General features: G+C 42.5%; 2 protein-coding genes across 3 annotated transcripts in view; both read right to left on the bottom strand.

Moving 5' to 3' along the window:
* The window catches only part of MED8 (mediator complex subunit 8), a 313,799-nt gene that overhangs the window by 134,692 nt on the left and 156,020 nt on the right, over positions 1–23,087 (bottom strand). The window lies entirely within an intron of this gene.
* The window catches only part of LOC137424305 (receptor-type tyrosine-protein phosphatase delta), a 413,851-nt gene that overhangs the window by 21,517 nt on the left and 369,247 nt on the right, over positions 1–23,087 (bottom strand). The window contains exons 28-30 of the mRNA XM_078772183.1: positions 17,841–17,960; positions 10,655–10,809; positions 10,211–10,508 (exon numbers count right to left, since the gene is read on the bottom strand). Coding sequence (XP_078628309.1) covers positions 10,211–10,508; positions 10,655–10,809; positions 17,841–17,960 — 573 coding nt within the window. The remainder of the gene's footprint in view (positions 1–10,210; positions 10,509–10,654; positions 10,810–17,840; positions 17,961–23,087) is intronic.

The following is a 23,087-nucleotide window of genomic DNA, read 5'->3' on the forward strand; positions in this document are numbered from 1 at the left end:
GGGAAGAACATTCTAGAGGTCGAGAGGCGACGGACTGATTGGAAGGGAGGACCGATGACGTCAAGAGACAGGACGTAAAAACCACGGCTGGCCGGCATTTTGCCCTCTCGTTTTTGGATCCCTTGGTGCCTGGACCTCATTCGCTATTGCCCTCACGATTCCTCACCTCCGACCTCTTGCCCTCAAGCCTTCCTTCACCCTCGACCCTCTCTCCCTTCTGATATGGACATTGGGTGCATCGCAGTTCCGTGCCAAATTCGTGAGGACATTGCACGGCGGAGCAAGCGGGCTGCATGCTTGTTCGCTTCGTGCGAGACGCCTTCATCGGGGCCGAGCGAATAAGGGCAAGTCGAGGCCTTCTTGGTGCCAAGGCGTTTTGGCATGCACGGAGCCGCGTCCAGATTGCACACACAAGGCCGACGCCATCCCCGACAAGACCATGAGTGGTTGAGCTAAGCACGCGCGTGAACGCGCACACACACACACACACACACACACACACACACACACACACACACACACACACGGCACTTTATTTTCATATATTATTCCCTTGTGTGTTATACGTCTTGTGTGGGCGCGCTACATTTTAGGATATTTAGTCGACCGGCGCGTTTCCTTGTTATCGGGTTCCGTTAAATAAACCTGTTATTTTTGTACATTTAAAATCCGGTTTTCGTTTGAGTTACTTTTTGCAGGATTGAAGACTGCTCGGTGGATCAAGTCAGGTAAAAGCTTTCAGGTTCTTCTTCTTCTTTCTTCCTCCCACCCTTGTATAGTGAAATCCGATATTTGAACTGAATGCCTTTGGAGTTGAAGCTGGCTTTGGCTATCTGTGATTTCCCGGTCTTCACCGAGGGGAATCACACGACAATATTTATAAAACCTTCAAAATCACGTTGGTGTCTGTCTGTCCAAAATGTGTTGTCGCTCATATATCAAGGACGATACATTTAAACTAGGTGAAACTTGGAATATAAATCGGCCAATCGGTCTAGTTAATGGCCTTCGAAACAAATTCCACCAAAGTGATATAGTTTTTGCTTTAACATTAAATATATATAAATGAATATACATAAATAAATATATAAAAATAGATACACTTTATAAATCTTCAAAATATTATTACACAAATCAAACGTAAATGGCCTAATGGATAAATCATCAGACTACTAAGTTGGGGAATGTGCATTCGAATCCAGTCTGGGTTGAATTTTTTTTTCCCCCTTACTTTTTCAAGTATTTTATATTGTCTTGAATAATGAGCAAATAAAAATCTTGTAAATGCATTTTGTTTGTATTTAAGACGTAATTATTCTTAAACCTTAATTTCAGCATCATTATGAGTAATTGTACCACATCAAATTGCTTATTGTATGGAAATGAAGGGAGAGGCAACAGCACCCTTCTTATGGTGAAACTGCCAAAATAAAGACTCTCTGCTCACCTTCACTCTTTCATTCCTCTATTCTCCCGCCTCTGGAACAAACTCCCTCACTCTCTTCAATCTCACTCCTCCCTCCAGATCTTCAAAACAGCTGTTCACCACCATCTTTTATCCTCCCCCATCCAAAACCTTGATCTTGTCTACCCTCGTTAATTCACCCCAGATCCACTTTTTTGAAATACCGATTTCTTTCCTGGAAGTCTTAGCAGTGTCCATTGCTTTTTTTTTTACCTCTCCCACCTCCCCCCCCCCCCCCAATTCCCATGCCTCCTCCCCCCAAGCCCTCTCTCTCCCACAGATCTCCTGATGTCCCTGTTCTCTACTGTTGTACTTGTGCGCTTCCCTCTCTCTCCCCATCTTGTCTCCCGCTCCCTTTATCATATGTTTTATGTGTCAGTTTGTTTTTTGTGATTAACGTTAGCTCTTACACGAGCCTCGAAAAATATAAGAAAAAATATACAAAAGGCGCAGAGCAAAAATACAAAGGTACAAATATACAAAATACAAATATACAAGAGAGCAAATACAAATATACAAAATGCGCAGAATCCCCCCCCCCCCCCCCCCCCCCAAAAAAAAGGCGCAGAGCCTTTTTTTGGGACGGTTTCTCTGCATGCAACTTTAACGTGGGGACTGAAAATTCGTTTCTCGGTTTCTACTGGTATATTGCAAATATAAATATGTACATATACACACTTTATACACCTTTAAAAAAAAATTCCAACGTGCTGGCTAAATGGCTTAATGGATAAAGCATCAGACTCCCAAGCTGGCACCCTACATCTGGCAAATAAAATACATTACTTCTTCATGCAGCTGTATGACTCAAATTGGCGCCCCTTTATAAGAACGTTTCTATAGCATTACTTGGTTCCTCCTTAGAACACAAGGGCAGTCCAATATGCACACGAGATTTTTTGAATGCTCCTTATTTTGCATTGTTTGGCATTTTCTATTAGCTATGGAATGTCCCTTCTTTTCTATACTTTGCCACATGGTGCATACCCTTACATAAAGGTGCCTTTTCTATGCCCCTGGCATTTTACCCAAGATTCTGTAGTGTAGATGATGTCGGTTGGTAGGGGGCGTGGGGGTAGTCCATGGAGCCACTTGGCCAAAAAAATAATCCAATGTGGAACAAGCCCCAGCTTATTGAAATTGTTGTTAGAAGGCCCTGCTTATTGAAAATGTCACTCTCAATCATGATCGACATCTATAGATTTCAACTGGCTCTTTGGGGGTATTTAAGGCTCTTAGATACACCCATCAGTTGTTCTCAAGACTCTCAAGCTGTTCAAGAAAAGTCAAGGCCTCCCTGAACTGATGAGATTGAGAAATAAAACCTAAAAGGGCAAGTGACCTTTATAATCCAAGTACTGTGTCTCAAACTATGATTGGCCATTCATATAATCGGATTTTTGTGCCCATTTTATGAAATACTTTGCAATTGATTGATTATACTCCTGCTCCCTTTATTATATGCTCTATGTGTTAGCTCTTACACAAGCCTCGACTTAGTACACCAAAAAAAAACAAAAAAAAATCATTATTTGGGTTGTCTCTCGCATTTCCATCTGAAATGATGGCTTAGGATGCATCATCACCAAGGTTCAAATTCCTTACTTCTGTGTGTTTTCCCATTGGCTACAAAAGTCTTTAGAATCAAAATTATAATCATGTCTTCTAATGTCGTTGTCCTGTATGTGACTTGTGTACAAGCTCTATGAGGTGATCGTAAAAAAATAAACAAGGATGCAAAAGTCCTCATTGATGACATCCCCCAATTGCACCTTAAAAATGGGACGTGTGGATTTTACATTGAAATAAATAAACAAACAAAAACAAAGAAATGTGTAGGCAATGGAGATTGCAAAATGTTTATAAATAAATAATCCAAAGTTATATCATGGTAGTAGGGAGGATAAAATGTATATCAAAAATAAATAATTAAAAGTTATATGATGGTAGCGGAGAGGTGAAAGTGTATGTAAGTAAATAATTCTAAGTTGCATGTTAACACTGAAGATGGTAATGATGATGATCCTCCTCGCGCCATCATGCGAATAAGGCTGCTGAGGCTGTTTCATTGGCTGGAGGTGGGGTGGGGGGTTTGGGGTGGTGGTCGGGAGGGGGGGGGGGATGTGGTCCCAAAATAATTTGACATGCCTCGTACCGAAATATTATTACATACATGTGCTGCATATCAAATAAATCAGTCAGGTAATTTTTTAAGAGTAGAGACTCCAGATGGATGGACAAACAGATGGACAACACCCAAAGTATCAGCCCCAAACGGGCTGATGTCACATTGGGGCTAAAACACATTGTGGTAAATTTCATTATGTAGGGAACTATTTGAACGTTTTATTAGCAATTTTATTAGCAGGAGAAAGGGTGTTGCAATCACTTCTGCGTGTGTGTGTGTGTGTGTGTGTGTGTGTGTTTGTCTGTCCTGGCCGTAACATTTTTCCATTTGGGCGAATGTCATGATATTTTCACCAAAGCGTTATTATGATAATACGGAGAAGGTAAATTAATAATTTTGTCAAAAGGTAAAAGGTCAGCGTCACATAAAATCATCAATTTTCATCCAATTGACCTTAAATTTAAATTTACCATTTGAGTTTTGTCATCCAATTTTCAACAAAGCGTTATTATGATAATATGGAGAAGACAAATTAATAATTTGGTCAAAAGGTAAAAGGTAAAAGGTCACATAAAATCAGCAATTTTCATTCAATTGACCTTAAATTTAAATTTACCATTTGAGTTTTGTCATCCAATTTTCAACAAAGCGTTATTATGATAATATGGAGAAGACAAATTAATAATTTGGTCAAAAGGTAAAAGGTAAAAGGTCACATAAAATCAGCAATTTTCATTCAATTGACCTTAAATTTAAATTTACCATTTGAGTTTTGTCATCGAAATTTCAACAAAGCATTATTATGATAATATGGAGAAGGCAAATTAATAATTTTGTCAAAAGGTCAAAGGTCAGCGTCACATAAAATCGTCCATTTTCATCCGATTGATCTGAAATTTTAGGAATCTGCATGTTGGGTTACTGAATCGGTTCACCAATCAAAAGCTGCAAGCCGATTGTATTTTTAGATCAAATGTCAAAGGTCAAGATTGCATAAAATCATCAATTTTCACCCGATTGACCTGAAATTTAAAGAATTTGCATATCGGGTCACTGAATTGGTTCATTAATCAAAAGCTAGAAGCTGATTGTTTGTTTTAGATCAACAGGTCAAAGGTCAAGGTTGCATAAAATCACCAATTTCAGGCCAATTGACCTGAAATTAAAAAAAAAAGCATATTGGGTCATATAGTTGGTTAACCAATGAAGAGCTAGAAGCTGATTTTTTTTTTTTTGCCGCGTCGCAGACGCTGCTAATAGAGTGCCCTCTGCTGTTGTTGTTGATCTTCTTGTTCTTCTTCTTCTTGTTCTTCTTGTTCTTGCAGAGAAGACAAAACCTCAAAGCTCCACCCATTCTGGGAACCATAGCTCCACCCATTTTGGGAGAGGCTTCACATAAACAAATATCCACCATTTTATTAACCCGCATAGCTTTGAGGCCTGTTTTGTAGGCCCGTGGTGTCTTCCTCTCTCACACAGTTTTATTTCAAATCAAATTCGATATATCATTTCATTTTTCACAGTCGCTAACATAGTTTTAGACTTGGTTGAAAAAAAACGGGAAGAAAATCCGATGAAAGTTGCCCTTTATAGAACGAAATGAATTCTCAAAGGCCTGTAACTTCAAGTCCATTGAGATATATTTTTTTACAATCGCGGCATGGTCAGTCATACACCGCCTGAAATAACAGACGGGAAAATGCCGAGATATATTAAAAATTCGTCCATTTGATGACAATCGTCACGATGAAATATTTAATTTATACGTCGTCACAATAATGTGGAGAGAGGAGCATAGCTTCGTTCACGTGTCGCCACACACGGGAAATTGCCGAGATATATATTTTTTAACTCGCGGCATGGTCAGTCATACACCGCCTGAAATAACAGACGGGAAAATGCCGAGATATATTAAAAATTCGTCGCCACACACGGGAAATTGCCGAGATATATTTTCACTTTGCACAAAAATAACATCAAGTAATCGAATCAATAGGAATGTCCTGTGCCTATAACATCGACGTTATAGGCACAGCTGCATCTAGGCATTGTGTAACATCGACGTGGCTTTTGTTTTAATTAAAACTTTTTGTACTTGTTTTTTATCTAAAGCTCAACGGTCAAGGCTGCATAAAATCATCAATTTTGATTTTGTATTATATTTAAACTGTTTTCATTATTTTGAGCATTTTTTTTTTTTTTTTTTTTTTTTTTTTGTATACTGAATCGAGGCTCGTGAAAGAGCTAACATTTATTTCACAAACAAATCAACCAGACAAACAAAATATACAAAAAGAGGGAGCGGAAGACAAGATGGGGAGAGAAGGGGAAGCACACAACCACAACATTTGAGAGCAGGGAGAAGTGTGGGAGGGAGAGGGCTTGGGGGCAGGAGGCATGGGAAGGGGAGGGGGGGGGGGTTGCGGGGGGGAGAGGTATAAAACACAAGGGGACCGAAATTAGCGGGGGTAGAAAAGATCAAGGTTTTGGATGGGGGAGGATAAGAGATGATGGTGAACAGCTGTTTTAAAGACCTGGAGGGTGGAGTGGGATTGAAGAGAGTGAGGGAGTTTGTTCCAGAGGTGGGAGAAAAGAGGAATGAAGGAGTGAAGGTGAGCAGAAAGTCTTGATTTTGGCAGTTTAACCATAAGAGGGTTGCAGGCAGATCTTGTGCGACCTGTAGGAATATTTGGGGGACAGAGCCCAGAGAGGGCTGGGGGGGCAAGGCCAGAGAGGAGTCGGTAGAAGACGGAAAGACCACCAACCTGCCTGCGGAAGATGGAAGAAGATGACGACATCTAATACAAACAGCTATAAAAGGGTTTGCATTTTCAGATGCTTTCTAGTTACCCTCGCCAGAGGAGAGGGTATTGCATTTGAGTCCGTTTATTTGTCTGTTTGTCTGTCTGTACAGGATAAATATGATTTTCTCTGCAACCATTGGTTCGATTGACAGGAAATTTTCACCATAGGTGCAACTCCCCCTGTAGAAGTTTTTAATGATAATTATGACGTCATGGGTCACGTGATACAGGCGCCATCTTTGAAAAAACGAAAAATTTGCACCTCTATATCTCCGAAAGCACTGCGTAGAAAAAAAATTGAGACATGGCTCATTGTAAAGAACTCCCCATGGGGAATAACATATGTTAATGATGACATCATAGGTTTGACAAGTACAAAACTTAATCCGATCAAGATTAAATTTATTAAGCGTCATCTATGGATAAATTGGTGGATAAAAAAACAATGACGTCATCGGGCACGTCGATCGGCCGCCATATTTGTTTTAACACAAAAGCCTTAAAAACTACCAACGACACGTCCTGGTGAGGGTCTGCAATCTCTGACTGCTCTTTCTTTTTTAAGCTGTGATCTCTTCTGCAATACCTGCTATTGCTGGTGATGGGATTCTCATTAAATATCATCACATTTCATGAGAAATGCATGGCTTTGCAAATGACAGTACATGTATCACATGTAAGGACAATGATGGTGTGTTGTATGCAGCCTGTAGCTGCTGGTTGCATCCTGTTTCTGGAAGTGATGATCATTTATTTCTGGAAGAGAGGCTGTGCTGCTGATGCAGTGTCTGCCCCATTACCAGTAAGCTAGTACTCATTTTGTTGACCTCAGAAGGATGGCAGGCTGAGTGAACCCACCTGCTGTTATTTCATTGGCACGACAGGGGCTCAAACTCAAGACCCTAAGATTTTAAGCCAGCCACCTTAACCGTTAAGCCAACAACTGGCTTATTTAAGGATAATGGCATTAGGAGATATCAGTCTTCTTTTTCATTAATTACTAAGACATAAGTGGCCAATTAATATGACAAATGGAAGAGGAAATCAGGGATGCTGAAAAAAAAAAGAAACGAAGGGAATGAAAGCCTCAGAGGGTAGACAAAAGAGTTTGGGAGAAAAGGAAGGGGAGAAAGGGAACGGTTTGCAACATGTAGAGGTTTGCGTGGGGAGGGTTGTGGGGATACTACATTTCACCATATTTGCACACGTAATTTGTGGATGACGTCAAACCCACTAGAAATCCCTTCACCTTAACCTTTTTTTGACCCTTCACCTTGACCTTTTCTGGCCACCATACTGAATGCATGCATTATGGGGCCGAATCGGTGGCAATTAGCAACTAATCCATCAATTAGAAAATATTCCAATGCCGTTATAACATCTACAATCCACAGATAACTTAAGAAACCGTGCTTCTCGACAGTAGTACTAGTAGGTAGATTAAGCCAACCGGCAACCTTCTTTCAGGTCCCACCAACCTCAAAATTGGCCAAAGCAAAAACAATTATTATTATTTTCAAAAAGACAATACAGGTTAACGTCATGCTTTGAATAATACGTGAAAATGGTTGGTCATGACTGAGGAGTGTTCAATAACCTAAAGGTTGTCGCAGTGTGTATTTGTGCAGGACAACATTGAGACAACTCCAGATGAACATTGTGCATCACATAGTACGATTATACCTCGATTGAAGTCCATTCAAGCAATGGCTTTCTGCACGTGCTGGGAAAGATCGAGCGGCGGTGCAACTGCTGTTTTCCACCAAAGAGCATTGCATTACAATATATAAAGTAGTGCAAGCAAAACAGGCATACGAGGCCTCTACATGTGCATAAAGTAAAGCGGGCATAGACAGTTTATAATTAAGTTAAACCGCAGTGATAAAAGATATATTTTTACGCGAGTACGTTTCAAATTCAATCGGACAACCTGGTCAGGACACATGCGCAAAGCATCCAGGAAAGAGTCCAGAAAAAGGCCTTGCCCATAGGGCCCAGGATGAGAAAGTGTGCAATTTGTGCAGCAGCTCATCATTCATGACATCAAATTAAATGATCTTGATCGACGATGCTCTTTCGACTGATTATAACAAACTGATTAGAACTCGATCACCTATCTGTGCTGTGTTCGAAAGGAAGCATTTGTGATTGGAATCTATAAGCCTTTTAATGTTCTTAGGAACTACAATCTACATCTAATTATGGCCTCTTAAGCAGTCCCTATCTCTATTGGCTCCAATCCCTTCTAAACGATATTCGATATTTTTCGATATTTTCGATAGTTTCGATAGTTTCGATATTTCGATATTTTCGATAGTTTCGATATTTGATTATCCTTTTAACGTTTTACACTGAGGGGGAAACTTAAAGGGAAGGCATGGCGATTGTGAATATGACAGCTCCGAAGATCGCATAGCAGTAAGCACAAACATGGCGGCCGTATGATATTTTTCAAGTTGAATATTTGTTGGTGGCGTCAGGCCAGCTGTCCAACCAATAGGAGGGATGGAATGTTACAGACAGACGGACGAACAATCGTATTATTAGCTCACCTGGAACGAAGTTCAGGGGAGCTTATGCGATGGTGCGTCGTCAGTCCGTCAGTAAACACTTGCAACTTCTTAACCGAAACCGCTGAAGGGATTGTGAGCAAACTTTTCACAAATTATATATGTTATGTTATGTTGTGACTAAAGTTTGTTCACGACATAAAAAAAAAAAAAAACGGGGTCGAAGGGGTTTACCGGGGGTCAAAGTGGATCCAGGTTTGACCCCCAAAATAGGTATTTGCTTTCTTCTCTGAAACTACACACGCAATTTCAATGAAACTTGACCACAACCTTCATCACCCATGATGTACCAAAGTTTGTTCAAGGCATTAGAAAAATTGGGGTCTGAGGAGGTATACCGTTGGGGGAGGAGGGAGGTTGCCCCCCAAAATAGGTATTTTTTTGTTTGTTTGTTTGTTTAAAGTCTTATGGTTATGTTAGAATGATTCTACTGCTGCGCTGTCTTATAGCAACCATTGAAATTTGTTTAAAATACCTTTAGTCAGTGCAGTATACTGTTATTCTACCAGGTGAGTGCCAGGAGTATTGCCCCCATGTTTGTATAGATGTTCCATTCCAAGGAACTTAAACGCAGGAGGCCATTACGGCACATACCATTTTAAAAGTCTTTGGCATGACTCGACCAGGGTTCGAATCGCCGACCTCCCAGACTCAGAGCAGATGCTCTAACCATGATGTCACTGAGCTGGGTTAAACAACAGCTATTTGATCTTCAAAACACATGTTATTTTATCGCTATGTCTGCTGCTACTTGGAGGTGAAGCATATCCAGTACTCCAGGTGTATCCAGTGAAATAGGAGCGGTTGCGATGACAACGACGACAACACAATCTCAGTGAACAAAGACAGTTAAGGGAAGTAAAGGGCGGAGAATGTATTTTGTACTTCTGTGAAAAAAGTTCAAAGAAGCCTAATAATAATATCAAAAGTGCGAATTTATAAGGCAGTTGTATTCACGGTGATTACTGTGAAATTCCTGGCTGACATGCACATCAATTTATTTTCTTATTCAATATGACAATAGACATTTACCACATGTAGTGCGATTTAAAATATTCTGTTACAGGGCAATAAATTAGAAGAAAGTAATTATCGGAGATTTAGAATAAATGTCAAATCTATTCAATTGTAGCGTAATGCCAAAAAGTCTTCTTCTTATGATAATATATTATTACTAGCATTATAATTTCTACCTTTTTTCCAACTCAAAAATTATGATTTTAAACATGTTAGCGACCATCACCTTGAACTCCAGCTCGAGTCCTGTAACGTTTTCTCCCGGGACCCGCTGCTGGAGCCGCTGGAGCCTGGTGTGAAGGACGCGCACCGGGATCTCTGTGGCTGCTCCAGCTGTGGTCTCACCAATGGCTTCACGCACCGCAGAGTACACAAACCCATAGAGCTCTTGGCTTTGCACAGTGCCAGGGCGTGAGCTCCGCAGACAGGTAACATGGCCATACACGTCCACACAGCGCTCCGCACGTAGGCGATGCAGAGCTGTATCCAGCGCAATAATGCAACCTGTTCGACCAATCCCAGCACTGAGATGGAAAGAAACAATGACATGTTTAGAAGTGCAACTTCATAATATTCATTTTGTCCTGGGCCTAAAATTAGCTGACAACTACTGCCAGCAATATGGCTCAGGTGTTTGCGGAAGGAATTATGACTTGGGTAGTAACAGTACCTGCAGTGAACCACAAGAGGTCCTGTGTCTGTGGGGGTGCATGCCCAAACACGCTTCACAAAGGCGAGAATAGGGGCTGGGTGATTGGGAACTCCATGATCTGGCCAGGCCAGGAATTGGAAATGCTTCACTTCGCGCCTTTCCCTGCTTCCCACCTGCAAGGGTACAAACATCTTCACCACATGTTCCATAATTATTTTATCAGTCATAGCTCTACCTCATAGATCTTCCCAAGTCAATTAAAATACTTTGGCAATAGGTATCTGGTGTTATTATTACAGACACTGTAAACGTAGGCCAAGCACGTGAGAATTGCGATCACCCCTTCTGTGTTTGTTCATCAGTCATCACACAGTCATTCTCAACCACAATCCCTCCCTCCCACCCACCCACCAAAAATCAATCTGATGATGTACCAGGTTCTCCTAAATGGAGACGATTACTTTCGTCTTATAAATGAGGAATAGAATGAGAATTTAGTGTTTGGGAGTCGTTGTATCACTGGCATGATGGGCCAAATGACCTCGTCTTGTTTTGAAGCTCCTTGTATCACGCCATATATAATTTGGCTTGGGGGTGTGTTTGTTTGTTTCTTTGACTTGTATGTACTCCTAAAAAGCTGGACGGAGCAAGTTGAAATTTGGTGGTTGCACTTGGAGTTTTCAAGGAAGGTTTCAGGAATTGAGGAGACGAGGGGCGTAAATTCTCTATGTAAATGTGTATTGTATAGTGCCGCTCCCGGTGGGAGGGGTGGGGGGTGTATATAGGTCCTAGCGGTCGTTTCTTCTTCGTTAAGTCATCTCTCAGGCCAAACTTGTATGAAATGGATCCTTAGCTTCCAGTTCTCTCAATGAAGCATTCCCCTGTCTCCAGGCATGTATCCTTCTTCAAAAGGTTCATGTAGTTAAGAACTGATCTGACCCGCTTTGGCCTTCTATGACTAGATGTCCACAATATACAATTGGCAATAGGTTGTTTTTTGTGGCGCAAGCAGTGCCAAGCAATTCCATGATGTCTTTTTCTAATTTTATCCGACAGCCTTGGAAGAGAACCATATAGCTCTATTTGTCCTATGTCACACCAATGGACAATGAAAGCTGAACGAAGAAGTCGAATCCATTAAGTCCCTTCTCATGGGTCACAGTGAGGGTCCAAGCTCCACTTCCACAAAGCAGGGCAGACTCAACTGTTGCATGAACAGTCATTCCTTGAAATGCTGAGAGAGTGCCGACTTCCATATTTTTGAAAGTTTGGTGCAAGCTCTCCATGCAGCAGCTTTCCTTGATGAGACATCATGATGAGTTGTGTTAACTCCGGGACACAAGACACTTGCAGTCATTGACTGTCCAAAGTTTTATTCCCTCATTTTGTATGATCGAGTCCTCTCTCAACTGGTTGAAAGCCTTTACTTTAGTTACCCTCGCCAGAGGAGAGGGTATTGCATTTGAGGCCGTTTGTTTGTTACTTGACGGAATAGATTCCGGCAAGTATGTTGGTTGGTTGGTTGGTTTGTCTGTCTGTCTGTTTGTGAGCAGTACTACGTCTACATCATTGCACATAGCATCGCCATACTTAACACACTTATTTGCCTTGCCCTGGAATAGACTGTGCCCAATTTTTAACTCTCTAGGCCCAAAGTCAGTCTCAAGGTCACCCAAAACGTGAAAATCGTGACTGCAATGTGAAGCCGGGGCGAGACGGAGTGATACAGCGGAAGGATTCGACAGTTTAAATGAAGCCGTGATAAGGCGGATTTTCATTGGGTCCTTCATCCTGATTGTGTTACCTCCGCCACCAAAGGTGGATGGAGGTTATGTTTTCACCCCTGTCTGTTTGTCCATTTATTACTTGCCAGAATAGATTCCGGTAAGTATGTTGGTTGGTTGGTTACTTGCTGGAATAGATTCCGGCAAGTATGTTGGTTGGTTGGTTACTTGCCGGAATAGATTTCGGCAAGTATGTTGGTTGGTTGGTTTGTTACTTGCCGGAATAGATTTTGGGTGGTGAGGAGGCGTGAAGCCAGATTTTATTCTTACAGCCACCATGTTGGTGATCGCCGTCACTGTGATGCGAAGCGAAAGACGCCTCAGAGCTGTCACATTCACAATCGCAATGTCATATGTTCTCCCGATACGTGTTTCCTTTATTGTAAAAACTACCAAGTCAACAGTGAAAATGATTTTGAGCCAATAGGTGTTACGGCATTGGCAAGATCAATGGAGACAGCTATCTGTTAGCTTATACACTGCCCAAATAGCTATGTGGAATTCTCTCATGTAGAGATTAAACCCACGTCGTTTGAACTTTGGCAGAGGTAATTATTTACTTTTAATTATGTTAATATACGAATCAAAAAGAAGATAATTGGTTTTGGGTAGTCCTTTCCACATATCTCGTGGGATTGCGCGTTGGAGAAACGACTGTGATGGTGGGGAGTGGTTGGCCAAAAAAAAAAAAAGTACATTCCGGCAGATCCTCAGTCTCTGGCTGATTTTTCATTTGTCTGTTTGTCTGTATGTTTGTCTGTTTGTTTGTTTGTTTGTTTGTTTGTCCGCACAGAATAAATACGATTTTCTCTGCAACTGTTGGTCCGATTGACAGGAAAATTTCACCATAGGTGCAACTCCACCTGTATAATTTTTTAATGATAATTATGATGTCATAGGTCACGTGGTTCAGCCCGCCATCTTGGAAAAATCGAAAAAATTTGTACCTCTATATCTCGGAAAGCACTGAATAGAAAAAATTGAGACATGACTCATTGTAAATAAGTCTCCATGGGGAATAAAATATGTTAATGATGATGTCATAGGTGCCTCCATTATGACATCATGATTCGATGAGTAAAAAACTTAATCCAATCAAGATGAAATTTCTAGAGCGCCATGACGGTAGAAACTGGAGGGAAAAAATAATAATGATGACGTCATCGGTCACGTGGTTCGGCCGCCATCTTGGAAAAACCGAAAAACTTTGCACCTCTATATCTTCGAAAGTGCTGAATAGAAAAAATTGAGATATGGCTCATTGTAAAGAACTCTCCATGGGGAATAAAATATTTTAATGATGATGTCATAGGTGCCTCCATTATGACGTCGTAATTCGACAAGTACAAAACTTCATCCGATCAAGATGAAATTTCTTAAGCATAATCTAGGAATAAATTAGTTTAGAAAAAAAATAATGATGATGTCATCGGTCAGGTGGTTCGGCCGCCATATTTGTTTTAACACAAAAGTCTTAAAAACCACTGAAAATACATTCTGGCAAGGGTTTGCAATCTCTGATTGCTCTTTTTCTTCTTTTATTTGCATTCATTGTTAACCCTGTCTTACCTGCACTTGTTTAGACTCTATTGAGAGGTTATTATCCATGATCAATTTCTTCTGACAATAAGACCATGTCATCAGCAAAAACTTCTGGTTTGCCTCTTCTACGTTTTCTTTGTTGTATTTGGAACCCCAATTCCTCGTCCTTACGTTTAATAGCATTTCTGAGCATGTAAATCAAGCACTATAATAAATAGGTAAGGGGAAAGTGTGTCTCCTGTAGTACTCCAGCAAGAATTTTGAAAAGCAGTCGTTCTCCATCGGGTTAGAGTATCTTGGCATATATGTACAGTATATCGAGCAATTTACAACAATATAATAGTAACTTTGTATGAAAACCTTAAATAATTGAAAACTACTTGGCCAAGATACACACGTGCTCTGCATTTTATGTACTCCCAAACTACCGGATGAAATAAATTGAAAAGTGCTGATTGTACTCTGTGCATGCACGGGAACATTCAACTAAGTTTGGAGGGCCACCTCAAACATATATTTTTGCTTTTATATAAAAAAGGGGAATTATTATAAGTGGGTGAATAATCATACCTGCTAATGCACCCCTGTACAATTGGACAGAATAATTTGAAAACTGTGTTATCACAATAAAAATTAATCAAACACCTTGAAGTTGTACAAATCTATACCTATAAAAGGCAAAAATCTCTCTTTCTCTTCTTTTTTTCCCCTCTCTCTCTCTCTCCTCTCTCTCTGTCCCCTCTCTCTCTGTCCCCTCTCTCTCTGTCCCCTCTCTCTCTGTCCCCTCTCTCTCTCTGTCCCCTCTCTCTCTGTCCCCTCTCTCTCTCTGTCCCCTCTCTCTCTCTGTCCCCTCTCTCTCTCTGTCCCCTCTCTCTCTCTGTCCCCTCTCTCTCTCTGTCCCCTCTCTCTCTCTGTCCCCTCTCTCTCTCTCTCTCTCTCTGTTTTATGCACAGCCACATCTTTTAAGTTATAAACTCCAAACTCGGGGTACAAATACAACTGTAACATAGGCTGCTGCCTCACAAGGGGCTGTGAGGGGAGGGGGGCAAGAGGAGGTATAAATTCTCCATGTAAATGTGTACGGTGTAGCGCCACCTGGTGGTGGTGGCAGGGGGTATCACAATTTCCTTTCTTTACCTGAACAATGCTGAGGTTAAAGCAGTCTCTGCATGGGCAAATTTGTCCTCCTTCCCTTCTCCCTTCCCTCTCCCCCCCAAAACGAAGGGGTCTATCAAAGCTCCCACCCGACCCCCGCCCCCTAAAAGATGTATATGCAGTACATCTCTCCCTTCCCGCTCCCCTCCCCTCCTCTCTCCCCTTTGCCCCTCAACTCCTCTCACCCCTCCCCTCCCTCCTTTCCCCTTGAAAACTGTGTTATCACAATAAAAGTTAATCAAACACCTTCCCTGCCTTAATCTCCCTCCACCCCTTCCCGGGAATTTCCCTGGGCAAACAGCAGGTATTTCAGCTAGTCTATATATAAAAGGAGCTCGGTCTTAGTGTGCTGATGGGCCTCATATTATAATTATTCAAAATATGCCAATTTTCTATGTTTTAGTAAAATAAAAACGATAGTCATCATAGATGTGGGGAAATACATTGAAACATACGTGTCTGTTTGTGTGTGGGATGAAATGCATTTAAACTTGTTGGTTGTACTCAGGGTGTGCATGGGAATGTTCTAGAAAGTTGGGATGACCACCTCCAATTTTAAGGAAATCCCTCATCAGCTTGACGCTCCTGTAAGGAGCAGGTGTTCTTAGTAAACTATATTTGCTCATGCCATGGCCAGGCGACGGTATATGTGCCCTTTGGGGCGGTATTGCACGACGGAAAACAACGGTGTGAATCAGCATCTCCATCGAGTGCATTTTGCTGCAAGAAACACCCACTCCCTTTGGAAGCAGCAGGGGGGAGAAGAGGGAGGGGGACATGCACACGCGAAGTAGAACAAGTTTCAACACATTTCGTCACACAAACAAAAAACACAAACAAACAGAGACACGAATGTTTCAATGCTCTCCACCACATATTTGATGATTATTGTTTTCATTATACTACAACACAGATAATTATTGGTGTATTTTAGATTGATTTATACAACTTCTGAGAGTTCGATTTTTGTGTTTTTTTTTTAGCAATAACAGCCAGTTTTCGAGTTACTCTGTCAAGCGGCGCAGGAGCGCATTAACAGGTATGATAATTTCCCACTTTCACATAAAAGTAAAAACCTAAGTTGGAGTTGGCCATCCAAACTTTGGAGAATGTATCCCTGCACATCCGGAGTACATCCATCACTTTTCAATATATTTCGTCCAGTGGTTTCGTAGTATATAAAATATATATCATGTATGCAAGATGGCCAAGTACTAGTCGATTATATTAGGTGTTCATACAGAATGCATTATCATAGAGAATTTGCGTCGTCTACCCCCTCCCAAACCCCCGTGAGGCTATGAAGTTTTAATGCCTGAAACGTTCCCTGGCACACCACAAGTACAACCACCACATTCTGCCCGACAGGTTAAGCATGCATACAAGTCAATGAGTCTCCACAGGCAATGATGGCGTGTTTGCAATCATATTGTGTTTCTATGGCTGGTACACAGGAGTAAGTGTGTGGCATAGACGGGGGTCGGGGTGGGGGGGGGGGGGGGGTCGCCACTCGTCTCCGTCCCTCTGCTGGTCGTTGGGGAATTCACCCTCTTCTGCCCGTGCTGTTGAAGTTGATTGGATGCGATGAAGATGAAGCTAACTCCTGCGATGAAGCTAACTCCAAGGGCCTCTCACTCACTCACCGCAGGCAGGTTGGTGGTCTTTCCGTCTTCTACCGACTCCTCTCTGGCCTTGTCCCCCCCCCCCCCCCCAGCTCTCTCTGGGCTCTGTCCCGCAAATATTCCGACAGGTCGCACAAGATCTGCCTGCAACCCTCTTATGGTTAAACTGCCAAAATCAAGACAATCTGCTCACCTTCACTCCTTCATTCCTCTTTTCTCCCGCCCTCTGGAACAAACTCCCTCACTCTCTTCAATCCCACTCCTCCCTCCAGGTCTTTAAAACAGCTGTTCACCACCATCTCTTATCTTCCCCCATCCAAAACCTTGATCTTTTCTACCCCCGCTAATTTAACCCCAATTCCACTTTTTGGAAATACCAACTTCTGTCCTGGAAGTCCTTCGTGTCCTTGTGTTTTATACTTCTCCCACCCCCCTCCCCCCTTCCCACGCCTCCTCCCCCCAAGCCCTCTCCCTCGCACACATCTCCCTGCTCTCAAATGTTGTGTTTGTGTGCTTCCCCTTCTCTCCCCATCTTGTCTTCCGCTCCCTCTTTTTATATATTTTGTTTGTCTGGTTGATTTGTTTGTGAAGTAAATGTTAGCTCTTTCACGAGCCTCGATTCAGCATACCAAAAAAAAAAAAATCCACCAGATGTTCAGAGCCATCTGCCATTTAAACCGCATGTCTGCAGACTGTTACCCTGGTAAGGGGGGCTGACAGGTACTACACCTTGCCCACAGGTGGCCTGGGGTAATGCAAGGCAGGGGCATCCATCCCCCTGAGGTATCAGAAGACATCCGCATACCCATACAAGTCAAACATGTGTGCGCACGCACACACACACACACACACACACACACACACACACACACACACACACACACACACACACACACACACACACACACACACACACACACACACACACACACACAATACATAGTATGATTAATGCCAATATCATCATGACCTTACCTGTTGTAAATCAGAGGTTTAGTGTTGGTAACATTCCTACTCTCTAGGCATGAACATATAGGAAGTCAACTTTGGGATTCTAACCACAGGCCTTCTGACCTGTGTACACGGACTGCAGGCACGGACCTTACACAAGGTGAGGGATCGAAGACAATAACTCGCCACTTCGATGGTATCCAACAGGGTAACAGATACCAAGCCATATATCTCCACACCACGAAGAGGCCAGTACCGGTCACATTTCACCTGGGGAGGGGGGAAGAGTCAAAGGTCACAGGTTAAGAAGGAAAGCTTCCTGAATGTCAGCCTGAAATGTTTCTATTGGTGAGCATATTTCCAGACAAGAATGCTATCTTTGAACATCGTAAAGATTACATGATCAATATTGTAAGATAATGTGAGCTAAAAACAAGTCATTTGATAATTACTTACATTCATTTTTGAAGTTCTCCAATTAATTTTGTCCAAGTTAGTAAATGTCGTCAGGCAGGGTGTTCAACTTCATGCAATAAAACTGTTTTGCACAATATAAAATGAACATTCCTTTTACTGTAATAATGTCGTCTGCTACGTCTATTACTACTACTACTACTACTACTACTACTACTACCACTACTACTACAACTACTATGTCTACTACTACTACTACTACTACTACGTCTACGACTACTACTACTACGTCTACGACTACTACTATGTCGTCGTCTACTACTACATCTACTACTACTACTACTACTACTACTACTACTACTACTACGTCTACTACTACTACTACTACTACTACTACTACTACTACCACTACTACTACTACTACGTCTACTACTACTACTACTACTACGTCTACTACTACTACTACTACTACTACGTCTACTACTACTACTACTACTACTACTACGTCTACTACTACTACTACTACTACTACTACTACTACTACCACTACTACCACTACTACTACTACAACTACTACAACTACTATGTCTACTACTACTACTACTACGTCTACGACTACTACTACTACGTCTACGACTACTACTATGTCGTCGTCTACTACTACATCTACTACTACTACTACCACTACTACTACTACAACTACTATGTCTACTACTACTACGTCTACGACTACTACTATGTCGTCGTCGTCTACTACTACTACTACTACTACTACTACTACTACTACTACGCCACGCCATTTTGCTGCTCCTTGAGCCGTGCTATTTTCGACATTTCCTTCTCATCCTCTTCCGTTTTCGTTTGTATTTTTGGTTTATTTGGGTTATTTGAACCGAGTTGGTTCATTTTGTTCGTTTACTTTGACGTCCCGTTTAAGTTATTAGTCCCTTTGTGTTCGGGCCTAGCCGCGGCGTGCGGCCGCACCCGTGTGGGACTAGATTTGCCGCGCCCGATTTGTGGCGTATCACAAACTGTTTGACCTCCTTGTTTTTGCTAAATCACCCTTGACTTTCTGTGCTAAATTTGCATAGTTTTGGCGATTAAGCCGATAGGTTATTTGCTCAACGCCCGTTTGATTATCCTTTTGAGTTAACCTTTAGCATTCCGGTCGAGGTCGTGCTGAAATAAGCAAAAGCTCGCGAACGAGCTCATTGATATATATTTTTTTCATTTTCATTTGACGGGAAATATACCGTTAATAGCAATCATGCCTCTGGATGGTACATGGGCAAGGATGGCCGCTACTACCTCTGGTGCAGGTGGGAACCGCCCTGCCCACCCGTTTAAGGCGTTAACAAGGAAGCACGGGGTGAAATGCGAGTTGGGACAAATCACCCAAATAGAGGCCTATGAAAGCACTCGCTAGTGTGGTTGATCCAGCAACGATAGTTGCAGCCTCGAAAATGTATGGACAAGCTGTGTTCTTTCTTAACTCAGAGGCTGCAGCAAACAAAGCCATTGAGAAAGGGATCAGTGTGGGAGGACTCTTTGTACAAGTCGAGCCGCTCTCAAGTCTTGGTACAAGGATAATTATATCTAATATACCTCCTTACGTGCCTGACAATGTCGTGGTGCCTTTCCTGGAACGACTGGGAGTGTTGAGATCACCCATCAAGCCTGTGTCTTTGGGCTGTCATGAGCCCTCCCTCCAACATGTCTGGTCTTTTAAAAGACAAGTATCCATTGAATTGGGAAAGGAGGCTGAATGTGAGGGGTCGTTTGTTATTCCTTTTGACGGAAAGAATTACAGGGTGTTTTATATGACAAACGAACCCCGTTGTTTTGTATGCAAAGCGAAGGATCACAGGAGAGCAGACTGCCCCACTATCATTAAAGAGGTTGCAGCTCCTCAACGTCCAGATCAGCCTCGAGAGGATCCCAGCGTCACTGAAGGTAACCTAAGAGAGACGGTTGCTCCTTTGTGCTCGAGGGCAGTGGACCCTCAAGAAAGTTCTATACCAGCTTCTCATCCCAACTCTTCTGCTGCCATAAATCAATGGCAGCAGTGGGAGCAGGGAAGGCAAAGAGAGCACAGAAGAGGAAATCAGAACCCGCAGAGGATGGGACCACGGTAACACCCTGGTACAATTGAGGATGACACGGGAAGTAATGTGTCAAAGGGATTTGTAAAGCCTAGTATTCTGAAGGAGAAAAGAGTGGTAACCCAATCTGAAGAAATGGAAGAAGAAGAAGAAGAAGAAGAGGAAACTATTCATCAAACGACAGGATATGGAGAGTCTTCTCTCTCAGATCCACCCAAAGACAGTTTGAAGAATGAACAGGAAGGGAGACCGTCAGGTAGTAAACCCAGCACGTTAAAGACAAACAACCTAGAGGTATCTGACTTGACAGGGCCAAACGATACTGTGATGTTGGCTCCTGAGAAAATGCATCCAATAATAACAACTGCAACGAAGCTTCAAAATAAACCAGGGATTGAAACATCTACAAGAGCAGTTCTGAACCGAAGGATTAACACCGAAGTTTCAAAGGATTCTGAAGTAGCATTCATCGGTGGGACAGACAGAGAGAGGGAACCAGACACACAAGCATCAATACAGTTGCTGGCACTGACCGACATCTCAGGTGATGTCACTTCACTCACTGTTGGCGCAGAAAGGGGAATAGTTGAGCACATCTCTATTTTACGACCCCAAAAGGTTGGATCTCCTATACCAACTGAGGAGGAGGCATCCATTCCCACAGGTGTAGCAACGTCCACCGCATCAGAGCCAAAGAAGCGTTCCTCTGCGCCAGAAGATTATGCCAAGTCATCCTTGAGAGACGACATGGCAGAAGACTTGACACATTGTACAAGTACACCAAAGGAGAAGGATCTTGAACCTCCAGACAGCGATGATGAGGAAAGTATTGGTGATGGGGAAGACTATCAAGGGTCACTGACTGGTTTAGAGACAGACCTACCTGCAGGACGCCATTCCTGCATTCCCAGCCAGGAGATACTCGAGTTCGAGAAAACAAAGCTTGCATAGCAGGAAGAAAGTGGAAAATGCGCTGAAACGGTGGAAAGATTATGACTTGCTAGTGCATTCCTTGTATGCACTAAGGAGAGAGGGACATAAAACAAGGACTTCAGGCTCGGCCGAACAAGCCCGAGTCAGGAAGTTTCTAGCAAAGTTGTTGAGTTACGGGCCTGAATATAAATTCGTTTAGGAGGATGAATTTCACAGAAACAAAACTCTCAATATAATAATGACATCAAACTTACGAATAGGATCATTGAATGTCAATGGCTGTAAGGATGCATTCCGTGTGCACCAGGTATTGTCATTCTGTGTGAAGGAAAAACTTGAAGTAACCTTTTTGCAGGAAACCCACACGACCCCAGAGGCTGCATCCCGATGGGAAAACCAATGGGAAGGCTTGGCCTTTTTCAGTCACCTAACGGACACATCTTGTGGAGTGGCTACCCTCTTTTCACCAAAGAGGAAACCTGAAATACTTGTCGTAAAGGAAGCCAGTGTGGGGCGGTTGCTACATATAAAAGCAAAGTTTGAAGAATTTGTTGTCAATTTCGTCAACATTTATGCACCTTGTGTAGGAGTTGCAAGGGGGATTTTCTTCAACCGGTTGCAGAGATTCATGCTCACCTTGCCTGGTGAAGAGTGTGTAATTCTTGGAGGAGACTTTAATTGCACTCTAAACCCCTCCCTTGATCGAATAGGTCAGGAGCCGCATAATCCCTCTGTAAGAATATTACAACAAACCATAACGCTGTTAAACTTGAGGGATACTTGGCACATACAACACCCCACAGACAGAACATTCACGTATACGAGTATCAGAGGTGGTCATATATCACAATCCCGGCTCGATAGAATTTACGTGTCTCACCGTTGGTGTAAGATTGTCAGTGACTCCGGCATAAAAGTTGCCCATTTCACAGATCACAACTTGGCCTGGATTAAGTTTTCCCTGGCGGAAACAAGGCGAGGCCCTGGCTTGTGGCACCTGAACAATGCTTTAAGTCAGGATGAAGCCTTTTTGTCAATCTTTTTGAACTTTTGGCAAGCCTGGAGGAATAAAAAAGGAGATTTTTGCTCACTTGGATTCTGGTGGGATGTAGGCAAGGCACGATTGAAATTGCTGTGTCAGGAATACTCGTATGGATCGAGCAAAACACTTGGGTTAGGGATCAAGAGACTGGAAGAGGAACTGCTGCACCTTGAGAAGCACCTGGCCACACTTACCTCTACTGAACTGCAGGCATACCAAGAAAAAAAGAGCACCCTTAAAGCATGTAGTCGTGTGAAGGCACGAGGGGCGTATGTGCGCTCTCGTTTGCAGTTTATTTCTGAGGATGAATATGTCCTGAATTATCTCAAAGGGGTGGAAAAACGCAAAGGTCAATTCAGGACTATAGTGAGTGTTCTCGCAGAAGATGGTCTCTTGCTCAATGGTTCTGAGGGTGTTCAAAAACGAATTAGAGCCTTTTACGCTCAGCTGTATTCGGGTAAGAGCACAGATGCAGGTGCAGGTGGCACTTTGTGGAGTAGTCTTCCTGAAGCCTCTGTAGAAGACCGGGAGCAGCTGGAGACTCCATATCTCTGGAAGAATTGAAAACCGCCCTGCACAGCCTATCAAGAGATAAAGCCCCTGGCATGGATGGCTTATCATGTGAATTCTATACAAAAGTATGGGACTTGGTTGGACCTGATTACCTAAGCGTAGCTCAGGAAGCATGTGATACAGGTATAATGCCCCTTTCTTGGCGTCGAGCGATGCTGGTCTTGATTCCCAAGGAGGGTGACTTGAGAGACTTGAAGAATTACCGCCCTGTGTCTCTGCTGTGTGTGGATTATAAGGTCATGGCTAAAATGTTGTCACTCCGTCTCGGACCAGTCCTGACAAAATTAGTCAGCCCGGACCAATCTTATGCCATTCCAGGCAGGACAATACATG

Source organism: Myxine glutinosa, chromosome 1, assembly GCF_964187855.1.
Source record: "Myxine glutinosa chromosome 1, kmMyxGlut1.1, whole genome shotgun sequence".
Lineage (NCBI taxonomy): Eukaryota > Metazoa > Chordata > Myxini > Myxiniformes > Myxinidae > Myxine > Myxine glutinosa.